Source organism: Brachionichthys hirsutus, chromosome 23, assembly GCF_040956055.1.
Source record: "Brachionichthys hirsutus isolate HB-005 chromosome 23, CSIRO-AGI_Bhir_v1, whole genome shotgun sequence".
NCBI classification, from domain to species: Eukaryota; Metazoa; Chordata; class Actinopteri; order Lophiiformes; family Brachionichthyidae; genus Brachionichthys; species Brachionichthys hirsutus.
In genome coordinates this window covers 5,067,657-5,081,646 of record NC_090919.1, presented here as the reverse complement: position 1 = coordinate 5,081,646, position 13,990 = coordinate 5,067,657, and the positions used below count along the sequence as shown (strand labels likewise).

The window sequence follows — 13,990 nt, the reverse complement described above, 5'->3', positions numbered from 1 at the left end:
TCGTGGACAGAGCGGTAGATTTGATCAATCAAAATGTCATTTTGATTGATTTGTTTCCACTTGACTCGCCTTGGATGTACCTCTGTCAACCAGAAGATCAACACATCAAAAACTTTAAAAATGAAATTCCAATGAAATGCACTTTCCTCTTGACTTTGAGATCTGTTTTCTTCTCTGTTTTGCCTCACTCGGTGTCTCAAATGTAATTTTACAACTCGTGCGGAAGATGCCTGCAAATTTTACTGTCGGTTCTTTCACTTTAACTTTTCTCGCATTACGCTCTCTCATTTAAAACCAAATGCTTCCTCGGTCTCTGACTGACCGCCGTGGGCCTTGCGCCCATCTTCCTGATGTTCTAAATAAAGACTGTAGACTCAGAAGTTTAACACGGTTTTCCAATAGACTGCGTGGGCGGACGAAACATTCGTCGACAGCCTTCCAGCAAATATTAGCACAAGTGATCCAACATCACCTCCCACTGTCCTCTCTGTATATGCTCCAGACTCCTTATCGGCCTCGGTGCAGGTCCTAGATCAGTGTCTGTGCAGGGCATAAAGGGAAAGACAAGCCTGTCTGTGATGCACTTGACTGAACAGAAAGAGTTCTCATTTGACTACGCTTTGGTTTAGTCTATCAACCATGGAACACGTGCTTTTCCGTGTCAACTTGCGTTGAAAAGTCACTTTGGAATCTCTTTTATTTTTATTTCACAGGAACAATCGGCACTGTGTAGATGACCTTCAGCACAGCTGTGACTGTCTGATATTAGTAAATGAACAGCATACTCCAGAGACCGGCTTAACTTAACAGTTTCAGGTGTTTTCATGCAGCCGGTGACTTAAAAAAAACGAAACTTTGTTTATCAAAGAAAGGGCTGTTATATCTGAAGTGTCTGAAACGACCCTGAAACTGGGGGGGGAGGAAGCGGGAATAGATGACCTGAAGAACCCAGAGTCAAAGCAACACGTGCTGGACTGATGCTTCGTTGGGTTTCTATGGCGACAGGTTCAGTTCTATGGACATTTAAGGTGTGAAATAGCTTGCAATCGATGTTAAGCTACTGCATTGGGATATGAATGAATTTAAGGGTGCAATAATCTGAACGAGGTTCATAGAGAGTGCTTCTTTATTTTGAAAAAGAAATGGAATGCTTAAAAATAAAAAATAAACATTCCTCCTGGCCAATTCAGCCTCAATTTACTAATTTAGTTCATTTCCATTAGCAGAGTGGCTTAAATTACTGTTCAACTGCTTTAACCATCATTTTATCTTCAGGATCCTCTTCTCTATTGTAACACTGGTCAGAGAAGGAATGTTTCATTCAGAAATAAAAGATCCATTCCTGATATGTCTTGTTTAGGAAGGTAGGGGCCAGAGTTGCACTTCGTTGTAACAGTATCATCTGAATGCAATGTGAGCACGTCTGCAGCATTATTTCAGTCTATTAGGCGCTACGGTTCTCCTCTCTGAAGCATTTTTGCTTGTGTCTCTTGACTCATCTTTTCCACCGTTCTTCGGGCGTCTGCAATTTTTCATATTTTCCACGTCAGGGCGACAAAATGCATTTTCAGAAGAGTTTATTGTATTAACTAAGGTTGAAATGCTTCATAAACTGACGTCCACCCGCAGTGATATTTCATCTCCGTCAGTACACCGCAGGCTAATTTTAAAGGTGATGTTAAACGGTTTAATAACACATAATGAAATCATTTATTTCAAGAGGACTCAGCAAGCAATCCTGTGATATTAAGTTTGGAATATCTCCTGACTGGTAACTGAATCCAGCTGGAATTTATTTCCGCGCGCCATCATCCCAGGCTTGTTGTAATGTCTCAGTAAATGACTGTCTTTCTTTGAGTGGTGCGCTACAATAAAAAGCAGGAAATCACCCCACTGTGGCTGATTGCTTTGTGAGGGCCGCATCCTATAAAGTGACCAATTTGAATGCTATTGTCCCAGAATCACCTTGGCTTATTGAAGTGTGGCAGCTCGCATTTTATTATAGACTTAAATACATAATAAAAGCATTTTACCACAGTGGAACTAATTATGCACAGCTCAACGTTCTGAGAAGAAATGTCTCATCCAGCAACCCGAGAAGTATCTTTAGGAAAACTATTTGGATCAGATTTTTTTTTTTACACTGCTAATCCATATCAGACTATACACAAATGTGAATGTTACCCAGTTTGTATAACAATAAAGGTTAGCTGAAATAACGCAATCTTAGATGCAACAATTTGCTTAATATTAACCGTGCCGGGACGAACGATGACGTAAAGAGTAGGTTCAGACTTTTACTTGTCGACCTTACAGTAGTCCTCCAGAAGCACTGCGTTGTCAGCTCAAGGTCCATCTATGCTTAATGTTAAAGACTTTCACTGAAAGCTGCACAAACATTTTCATTCATGTTTTTAATGTGCCTTTTTGGAGAGCTTAGGGATACAGTTGAAATAGAGCAATACCCCCAAGTGTTACTACAGTTCAAGAAAAGTTCAACGGAAATGCCAATTTAAAGATGTTGGAAGTACGTGGGCTCTGAAGGACACACTCTTTGAAATGGAAATGCAGTATTGACCTCTGTCCCCAGAAACCACAACAGCCATCCACACCTTGGTGCAGCTCAGCATAACCGCTCACCTGAGGATGGGCGAAACAACGACCCTTCACCTTACGAATGTTAATGACTCCTGAGGAGTCTTATTGTCCTGGTGGTTTGGGTCCTTAGTTTGTTTTCTGTGGCGACAGGAAGTATCTTGACCCTCTACCTGTTATTTAGAACTAAAGAAGCCTCTTGGATGAGAGGTGAAGCGTCTTCAACCAAACTTGAACAAGTCCAGTTGATTCTTTCTTTTGCTCTTTGTGATTCACCTCAGCCTGGATGAAGGAAAACCTACCACAGACGTGTATAAACAATCCTTTCATATTTCATACTCGCACTTTCAGCAAGGTAAATTCGCATTCTTCCTTTCCAGGTCTCATGGTCTTTCCAACTTTTACGGGGGGTCATCAACTTACGACTTTACGACCTCACTCGCCTGTCTCTTTCTTACATAATCATGATGCAGCGTAATATACTTACACTAATTTAACATGTGCCGACTTACGACCAAGTCGGCTTACGACAAGAGCAAACCCTCGGAACCAATATACCCATGCAGGAATTTTTCCAACCTCGTAGTCCACTTTTATTAGCTCAGCTCCCCAATCACGAGCATCAGACTAAACGTGTTCATTATGGTCTGGTCATCTGAAGCAAAGAACTTCGTCAACGTTGGCCTGGAATGAGACGATAACTACAGATGGAGGAAGTCCTCTTCCCAAGTAGACCAAAGCAAACACTGTCTGTTTTTAACATGCAGCAAAGCCAGTAACTTTGTGATGGCTGTCAAAGATCCAACAGAGAAGTGCCACAAGAAATACGCTTTTTGTTGTAAAATCACTGTAAGCACACTTTAGACCTTTCACTCAGCGTTCAATGACAAGGAAAGAACTTGTGCAAATGCTTTCCCGCCTCCCAGCCCTCTAGAGGTGACTGCTAAAAGAAACCGCTGAGCCTTCAGTCTCATCTCAAAATGTATTTACAGCTCCATTGGTGTTACAATGAGTCAAGGATCCACGGGAGCCCTCGACTGCTGAGGGTCTTGAACGGATAATGGTGCTCTCAAAGCAGAGAAGCAGAGAGGAAAGAGAGGACGACATTGTCGCCGTCTGAAGACTCACCTCTCTCTAATTGCCTCAAGTCCTTATTGATTATCCGAGGACCCTCACGCCTTTCCTGTGTGATCCATCACTCGGCCTGTAATCGCCTTACAGAGCTCACAGACCCACCCTTTTGCTGTTTTTTGATGTGATTAGCCGTATTGATCAAAGAGTGCTTACATATGTGTGTGTGTTGGGGGGGGGGGGGGGGGGGGGCACCTGACGGAAATGATTTCTCATAATTTGGATGCAGAACAGAATGCTGCATGCTGAAATGTAGGTGGAGGGATCAAAGTGCTTTTTTGAATAACTCAACGTCCACACAAAGCCTACGTTCACCACGACACAAGAACACATCTACGTAACAAGGATGACAGACACAGACACCCACACAGTGATCCCAGCACACTGAATCTGAGCGTCGACCACTTCCCTCCTGCCAGCCCCAAGGAGCTCAAACCAGCAGTTTGATCCCTGGCTCATATTATCAGACATCCTACTGTCACAACACACACCGCCACTGCCAGTCATTCTCCTCCCTCTCCCCCCTTCTCCCTCAGGGGAATTAAGATAACTCCACTCCCATGCAATTAAATGTGTTCATGCAGGCTGGCCCTCTACAATTTTGAGTGTGTGTCTAGGTGTGTGTGTGTGTGTGTGTGTGTGTGTGTGCGTGTCAAAGATGAGATGGAATATCTGAAGCACCAAGGACTGAAACGGAGGGGAGTGGAGCAGAAAGTGAGAAAAGTGACTACATCTAATCTCCTCTATCTTGTCATCGACTAGGAGAACCCTGGACCTCGGCGATAGCGCCCGCCCAATTAGACAAGCTGCAACAGTTCACGATCCAGCCATGCCTCAGCTCAAGTCTCCAACCAGTCCAGAAGCTCCCTCTGAGCGGAGTACTCGACGTAGTTGCCGAGCCAAGAATGTCAAAATGAATTAATAATTAACGATTGAGAAAGTGTAACCGAAGACCAGCGACCAGTAACGGCACAAGGCTATGTATTTAAAATGTCCTTTTTCGGGGGGGGGGATACACCGAGTGTCTTTTTTTGCGCACAGTATTCATACAATTTACTATTACTATTCAACGACTCATTAAATGGCATCTACGACTGGGGGGGAAGCACCGGCGACATAGAAAGAGTGCAATCCTCTTCATGGGAGCAAAGGTTGGTTAGGTCCGGGAGAAAAGTCACAGTATGTTTAAACCTGATCCGATGAGAGGGTGAAGTAAAGATACTTTGCCACCAAAGACATTTCAAATAGCATTTTGCACATTTGTATCATTTTTTAAATGTTTATTTTAAGTCAAGTCTCTCCCATCATTTGGCCTCCAATGATATTTGAGCTGACGTACAGTAGGTCACTTTAAGTGAGAATTTTTCCTAATTTCTTCTTAGAAGTGCTTAAAAAAGAAAGCAAGAACTGACATACACTTGGAAAAAAACTGTGAAAACACACAAACATGGCTTTTTTTTTAGCATGGCTCGTGCAACAGGTACAGAATGTTAAAAGAAATTGTCATGGACATGTTTGCTGTGAAAGTTCTAATCACTTGAGACCCCCCCATTTAAAAATAGGTTTCAAGGGGTTTATCCTTCTTATAAATTTAAATATATTTTTAATTTCCCTGGATATCACATATCTTTAACTAGATGTATTTTAAACCCATTCCGACTCAGCCGGCTTGTGTAAATATTCATTTAGGCCTCGAGCTCGCTTTTTTTCCAACGACACACTCAAGTTAATCCCTTTGAATCCCTTTAAAAGTGCTTCAGAGGTTCAACGGCCCATTAGTTTCAGTAAGCATGGGGAATGCACTGCTTTTCTCAATAATAATACGTCCTCCTACCTTTTTCTTGTTTGTCGGGCAGATGTAGAAGCTGGTCACCACGATGGTTGTTCCTGGCACTAGGTTGAGTTTGGTGTAGGTGGTGCCATAGTCAGTAGACCTGAAAGCAAAGGAGCAAATAGCAGTTATCGGCAAACCTCCAAGAACATTTTTGTCCTTATTTCCTTTCATAATGGTCTCCCTGAGATGCACACATATCAGAAGGCATTAAGGTAATAACTTGGAGAAAAGAACCTCTAAAAATGCAGCGGAATGGACAATATTTTCTCGGTACAATTTCACCAAATTGTTCTTAATCTGCATATTACAGAACATAACAGCCCCATAAAATAAATATTGACACAAAGAGATTAAATCTAGAATAAAGGGACCTTATTCTCCCGAACTACCCTGAAGGCTCCGTATGAGCCCACTCTTCATGATATTACCACTTTGCGGTCGTAGCCCGTTGACAAATCAGAAATGGCTGGATGCCACGACGATGCAAAGCAGCGTCAGGCCAACAATAAACTACGTGCCAGTCCCAAAATGTGGCAGCTTTAAGAGCAGGTGGTGACTGCTGTGTGTGTTTGAGATTGATGGCGAACTGCTGGATTGTTTCTCCAGTCTCATTCAGTCACACCCGCAGCGCGGGGGAAGGTTATTGTTTGTGACATCTTCAGAAAAAAATGGCATCGTTTCCCACTCGGCAATTCAGAGACATGGATAATTAATGTTTCAACCAGAGAGCTGAAGACTAATACAAAAACATACTCTCCTTAGCCACACAATAAAAGCGGCGAAAACGAAGGCAGCAAATTCTGACTATGATGGAGTGAGAATCCAAAATAACAGACGCAAATTGAGGTGATAGAATGCAAAATTAAGAGCTAACTGCATTTGCATTCACTTTTCTAATGTGCAGCTTTTGAGCGCTCTCTGGGAAACAAGCAATCGATTTGAATTGGGAACGCGGCGGCGTTTGAAGGTTCAACAGGAGGGAGCCTGGAAGAAGAGGCCTTGATGAAAGAGAAATGATGAGCAAGCACGTCAGCCTGGTTAAGGATGAGAGGATTTACTCCTTCGTGGCGTGGGACGCGACTCGTTGACACACACACACGCACACACCTGAAGCCCTGACAAGCCATTCAGCAATCAGCTCCCTTAGAGTGCTCCGATACATCCAGAGAAAATGGAGTGGCATAGCAGGGGTGGGCTATTTCTCCATGGTGAGCTGGCAAGTGTTTTCATCTTCCTCGCCAGGTGTGTGTGTGTGGCGTTTAACCCAGGATCGCTTGGTGGACATGTACAGATTGATGATGATGATGATGATGACTGTGCTAGCAGCCAGAGCTCAACTTGTCTCAAAGAAGCCACTCGTGGATGAGAGTAAAGGCCTGGTGTGTATCGGTCCGCAGACAGGATGCATCATGGCTCTGTTTAGGGCTGTACAAGCCTATGTTGACTGTAAAAATAAACAGCTGAAAAGTGTTGCCAAGCAGAAGGCAGAGGGGAGGAAATGTAGAGACCACAAATATGGCTTGTTTGTGGGATTGCTAGATGTTAATAATGATGTTGAGTTAATATGAGAGCTCATTTTGAAGGCGGAATAACAGACTGGTAAGGAGCTTTCACAAATAATGAGGATTAATTAGTGTGAAACGTGGGGAGAAGATGAGATGGGAGAGTACAGGGAGGAGGGTAAGGGATGTGAGTGTTTTGAGCAGAACGTAATCTAATGTAGCCTTAAATCATTACAAAACGATGTATTAGCAGGAAAGTGCGCAATGAAGGCATGTACAGAGTGAACCAATTACCATTGGTATTTGCAAAGAACTCATCCTATTTATCTCAGTCACAAAAATACAATAACGCAAAGGCTTAAACAAGCCGCCACAGAGGCAAAAACGACTTAAAGTACTAGAATCCAGAGGTAGAAAATAAGAGGGGGGGGTAACAAGAGACAGGAAAGGGGAGACGAAGGCATACATGGACACGTCTGTGAGACGAGATGTGACATGGACAGACACTTTGGGTAAAATTTTATTTTCCTTGATGTGCTTGAGAAAACAGAGAATATGGAAGCACTTTAGCACACTGACAGGTGCCGATTCAGATTTAATGTCCTAATACGTCAAGGCTGCTCCCGGCACCTGACGCCTCAGGGAAGGCAAATCGAAAGCGTCAAGGCGATGCGCCACGAGTCAGAATACCAAAGCGCAAAAAAAGGTAGGACTGAGGAGGTATCAGAGGAGGCAAGTTGGTAAAGGATTGCTGATGTATCAACCAAGATCAGTGTCATGATTGCGACATAGCGGAAGAGGCGTATACTTCAGTGGGCGTCTCTTCCCACTGGGCACGCATATCAAGAGGTATCGGCTGTCAAGGGCTAAGCAAATATTGTGAAATAGGGTCATGGTTCAGTTGATGTGCTGAAGTCAAGCCGGGGGGACATCGGTTCTACAGGAGCGGGATCTCTGTTGACACGACGAAGGACGGATTTATTCAGGAAGCCGACCGCTGAGGCAGACAAATGCTATCAAGCCCAGACACCCAGACGGCCAGGCTGTTAGGTTTGATGAGGATCATTAATGATTGTCTCAGAGAGCGAGCCCATCCAGCAAATTGGGGGGGGGGGGGGGGGCAGTTAGGAAGGAAGCCAGAAGACCCCGACAAGATGGAGAATTGAGCGGTATCTGCCTGTGGAGAATGTGTCAGTGCTTTCGATCATCCAAGCCGCATGCTGCCCGGGCCACAGACACACAAGGCTGAGAAAATCTGCAATGCATTACAATGCAATCACTCCGCTGGCAAGAGTGATGAAGCACGAGGCAAATGAGCTTCCTTGCCAGGGGATCACTCACTGGGGTTATTATTAACTGCATCCCAGAAGGACTAACGCCAATTTCTGTCCATAGCAGGTTAAAGCTTAGGTCATGAGCCAATTTTTCTTTTTGAAAGAGCGCGTAATTAGCAGGAGATAAGAGCTTTGATTTATCTTAGCAAAGGCACTTGCCGTGACTAGTATTAAAACTGACTACTGAGAGATGGCTGCTATTAGCATTAAATCTGATTTACAGTGGTTCAAAGAAAGGCATCGTAAATACTGCCGGACAAATCGAGCTGCCAAAAAAGTTAAAATGGCATTTTGTGCTTTAGAACAGGAGGCGACTCGCTGATAGAGACAATGAAACTCGGAGGTAAGGTGCTGAAATAGAAAAGGGGCCACTTCCACGCATGAATTGCCCCATCACTGCTGACCTCTTCCTCGCTCGCATCAGGACCATTCCGCTTGTTGTAGCTTTTTTTTTTTATTGTTTGTTTGGTTGTTTATTTGTTTTTAACAACCGACTAGTCCTCTGTGCCATCTATCGGTTTATTTTCCCTACGTTTTACACCAGTTTCAACTGTTATGGATGATCAAGCTCAGGGAGTCTCAGGTGTGCCCTGGACAAAGGCTTTATGGCCATCTGCTCTGGCCTGATTGTGTCAAAGCCTGGCTTTATTGACCGCTGAATGAAAAGCGGAATGAAATAGTATTGCATATCTTCTATAGAGCGACCTTGACAACAGGGAAGCAACCAGAGAGGTTGAAAATCCTTGTTTTGAGCAGATATTTCTGTTGGAGCATTGATCTTACTATGGCGCGGGCCATGATCGGAATGCGACCGGGGGGAAAGAAAAAAAAACACAAAAAGATTTAAATCTTTTTCATCTTCATGCTTGGAGAATAAGAAAAGTTGTAGCCAGTAGCTCTGAAAAATCTAGACATATTTTTGGGATTCTGTTTCGACGAGCCATGAAACCAATAAGTCTGTATTCAGTGTCAAAGAGCGGTATCCATAAACTGACAAACCAGCCAAAAGACAATTCTAGATGTTTCTATCCAGCACGATAACTTGGAATCGTATGCCTCTGTTTCGTCATAAACTGGCATGCCGTCACTATTAGAAGACTGTCCAATGTGGACACTTCTTTCCGTCCCTTCACTCGTGTCTTCCTCATTCAGGTTTGACTGCACTTGGTGCAGGATGTGGGCTACGCTTCTGTTCAGCTCCATCACTGATGCCCCAGCAGCAATGGGCAAATTGCATCTGCGAAAGCCTCCTACACTAAAAAAAAAAAAAGTCTGAGCAGGCAGCTATCCAAGAAACGGTGATTCATGCTCAGTAAGGGCACTTCACTGCTGTGGATTGTCTCTTGAAGTGCAAAAACCCAGACTGGAGCACAGCTATCAGGAAGAGAGCGCTGCTGCCAGTTGAGAGGCTGCTTATGGAAGTCAATTCTTTTTGCATCAAAACATTTCCAATTCAAAAAGAGAGCATGGCATAATATTATGCACAGATGAATCAACAGAAAGGGAGAGGGTGAGACACGGGATTAGAATTCATCAGGTAGCTTTCCCGAGAGGTCATTTACATAATTTACTATTGACCTCTTCTCTCTGTGGCTCCACAGGAAGTCGCTGGTTCCATCAAGTCAGTGCTGATCTCAATTTGCTCGGATCACTTTGACAAAACCCATGAAGTTAAAGAACAATAATAGAACATGTGGATATTTCTGTGACCTTCAGCCTGTGTTTGGACTCAGTCATGGCTCTGTCGCTCCCATGTCCTCATATCTCAATATTTTTTTTGCTCCACACCTTCGGAAAGTCCACCGAATAAGAAATGCTCTACCTAAATTACTTCCATACAGTACATTGTTGAAACTCTCTGGAGATCTATGTCTGTAAATTAAGTTTCATATGCCTGTCGTTAGCACCGTGCATGCAAATCATCGACAAGCTATAATGGTTTTGCTAGTTAAACCTATAATAAGATGCATGTGTATAAAAACACTGCATTACCAAGAGAAATAACCCCCACTGCCTGGAGCCCAACAGAAAAACCTTTGGGCTCTCCCAGAGAGCATAATTAGCCAAAATGAAAACAGAAATGCGTTCAAACTCAAATCCTTACAGAGAAGTAAATATTCCTGCTCACATCCAGGTTCAAATCAGAATGTTCTAGTAATCTCTACCAGCTTGAAATGTTGTCCTTGTTCCAAAACGTTACTCTGTGTTATTTCTGTAATGTAACACCACTTGGCCTGGCCTCCTTCTGCATAACCTATATGTTCAAGCCACCCATAACATTTAACCAGGAGAGCAATGGTCCAGTTGTGTAGGAGTGCCATTAATAATCCAAAGACTCACAAAGAAGAGGTGCAAGGATGGGGCTCAAGGACGTTGTGATCGTTGGCATTAAAGGCAGCTCTAACGGCTTCCATGGCCTGTGTACTTTACTATTATCAAGGGATGATTTAGGTGGTCCCATCCACAAATCCTCCGTTGCCTATCCCAGCTGATATTGGCTGAGAGGTGAGGCACACCCTGGATAAGTCGGCGCCTTGTGGGCGGATGTGATTGTGGTCATGCTAAATTATAAATCCAACAGCAAACAAAGAATGAACAAGCAGTAATCCCATATTAATCTGTTGTTTGTCTGCTAATTCATACCACACACTGCATGATGATGCAACCTTTAGTGGGGGGTGGGGGGGACTTTGGATAAACTATTTCACACTTGCAGTGAGAGTGCTCTTAATGAACATGATTTGTTTTGGTGTGCATGTTTTCGCAGCCTGCATAAATTGAGACCTGCCAGAGAACCCATTCAGGGTAAACACCATGATCAAAGTCAGATGTCTCTCGCAGAAACTGACAATGGGGTCCTTCCACACCCACAGACTGTGCACTGTGAGCAAAAGATAGTGTTTTTAGTAGAGCCCAGCTTCACAGCACATCCACTAAGCAGCTCAACTTTCTTTCTTTCTCGCTCTGTTCCTCTTTTCTGCTCACTGAGATTAAGCACTTTTTACAAGCTTCTCCTCAGTTTTCCTGCTCTAATGTGGTTATAAGCTCTAACTCACACTTTTGCTGGCTCCATTCCACTATGCAGCCTCCAAGCGCACCATAAAACTCCCCCCCCCCCCACAACCATCTCCAACCCATGCCTTCATCATTGCAACACCCACGTCTTGCCCTCCGTGCACTCGTGTCCCAGCGGAAGAGAGGGACGACGGGCAGTAAATGGGGACATTTGTCTAGATGACATTCCACGTCCCCATCAGCACCCTTTGGGACATGCACTGCTCCCAAAGAAACAGATATGTTTCTTTGCAGTGGTTTTATTCAAATCTGTTGTTCCATGTGTGAAGAGCAACTCCTTCGACTGAACGTGGCTGAGAATCTTTCAATTGACAACCGGATTTGCGGAGCCTTTCAAAAATGCTCCCATCGCCCTCGCTACACTTTGTTTTCCATAACCACACTGAGCTGCAGCAGCAGAATAAGATGAAGTGAAAAAGACAAAAGCATGCTCCTCCAGCTTAATCGCTTTCAGTGGAAGCGTTTCTTTCCTTGGGCGTTTGGAAAATCCTCATCACTTTTGGCTCTAAAAGCCAATTACTGACCTCATCCATTTAATTAGAGGCAGACAAAATGCTCACATAGGAACAGAGCAGGCTTTGCCCTTTTTGAATAGAAGGATTGAAAGATAGAGGAGGTCTTGAAAAATCCTGAAAACGTGAACATGTCAGGATGGAAGGAAGGAAGAAAGAAACGTAGAAATAATCAAAATATATAGCTTTCGTTTTAGCCGGGTTTCACAAAATTATTTATAATCCAGTTAAATAATAATGCTTTGATTTTATGTAGCGCTTTTCTGGACACCAAAAGATGCTTTACATTGTGCATTATTCATTCACTCCATGCTGGTGGTAAGCTACTAGCCACAGCTGCCACGGGGCAGACTGGCAGGAGCAAGGCCGCCAATTTGCATCATCGGCCCCCCGACCACCACCAACATTCACTCGCTCACTACATTCACACAGGCAATGTGGGTGGTGTCTTGCCCAAGAACACAACGACACTTTGAAAGTTTTAAGATGTGTGTTTAGATGGAAGAGAGGAGAGATATCATTTTGAGTTTTATTAATACAATGGCATGAGTTTTAATTTGAAAGCCCATCCCAGGACAAAAAAAAAAAGACACTGAATAATAAAAGTCCACTAATTTCTGTCATATTTAATCTGTCACACATATTGCTTTCTGTTATTCACTGAAACATCTTGTTACATTGTTATATTTATTGTGTCAATTTACTCTGTTTATTCCACTGCCAAATCAATATGTGTTTTTTCCAATAGCCATGCAAACAGAAGGGCCGAGGCAAAAAGATGCCAGTTGGTGGATGAAGCATTTCAGCTGTGACCGTGTTGGATTGATTGTCGTGCAATTTGGTTGAAGATTCTCATGTCATCAGGGGGATTTAAAATGTTTTGGGGATCCCTCAAGTTTTTATTCTTGGGAATTAAAAGTGTGCACAACAGCAATGACTGCGCCAGCCTACTCAAGTTCTGTCATGTATTATCTAACAAAATAATAATACAAATAATAACGCTCCTATAGTAAAATTGTCAAAGATTTGTCACTTCAAGCATCACAAAAATGAGGAAATACAACCTCTCCATCATTTACACGCTTGTTAACCAAATGTCTTGGGGTTTGGGCTGCTGGTCTGTCAAAAAATAAATAACTGTCAAAATAATTAAAAAGAGTTCCTTACAGAAGAGCCGTTTTCATTTGTAGAAAAAACTCATTCACATATTTCAGCCTGTTTATTTATTCTTTTATTAGTGTGATTTCAAAATAAATGAAGCATTTAGTCCATTTTGAATATTTGGTTTGGAAAATATGTCAGAAGATCTCTGTGCCTGTTGGTTTTTTTTCTTCTCTGTCTGGATTTTTCGCCTTCGTTTTTTTTTTTTTTTTTTAATCAGTGCATCGACTTTAACCCCGAAGGAAGACGCTTGATGGATTGGCAGACTCCCACTCGAGGAAGACGCTTGATGGGATTAGCACACGCCCACTCGAGCCACCGTGTCAGAGGTGAAGTCTTATGGCAGGACTTCCCATGTCAATGTTGGGCAAATTGAAGACAAACCAATTTGTCACTCTAACTAACTCTGACCAGATCCCAAGACTAATCAGTTACGACTGATTGCTGTTAGCTCATCTGTCGAGTTACAGATATATTAAATTCGTGAGGGTAGTACTACATGGGCAATAAATGCTTAATCCCAACCATGCGAGGTATAGTTTGGAAGATTAAGCTCCGCTTTAACACCATTGATAAGGAAATAAACGTTGTCTTTTAAGATGGAGTTGGAGGAGCCATTCAGCCTAGTTTAGCAATTGAACAGGCAGCACGAGATCTGTAGACTGTATTTTTCAAAAGATTATTGATTCTAGATGGAATTTTCAGGAAATGTTGGGAATGTTACCAGGAACAAGATTTTTGGGCAGAATGTCTGCTTTTGTCAACAAAAGTGCTCTCCGGACGCTTGCTGGAGCCCTCGTTCAGCCCCTCTTTGACTACGCTAGCACCTCCTGGTATTCAAACATC

At 43.1% G+C, this 13,990-nt stretch overlaps 1 protein-coding gene across 1 annotated transcript in view; it reads right to left on the bottom strand.

The window, feature by feature from the left end:
• Window positions 1-13,990, bottom strand: part of sorcs2 (sortilin-related VPS10 domain containing receptor 2) — a 196,514-nt gene that overhangs the window by 101,454 nt on the left and 81,070 nt on the right. The window contains exon 3 of the mRNA XM_068755638.1: window positions 5,561-5,660. Coding sequence (XP_068611739.1) covers window positions 5,561-5,660 — 100 coding nt within the window. The remainder of the gene's footprint in view (window positions 1-5,560; window positions 5,661-13,990) is intronic.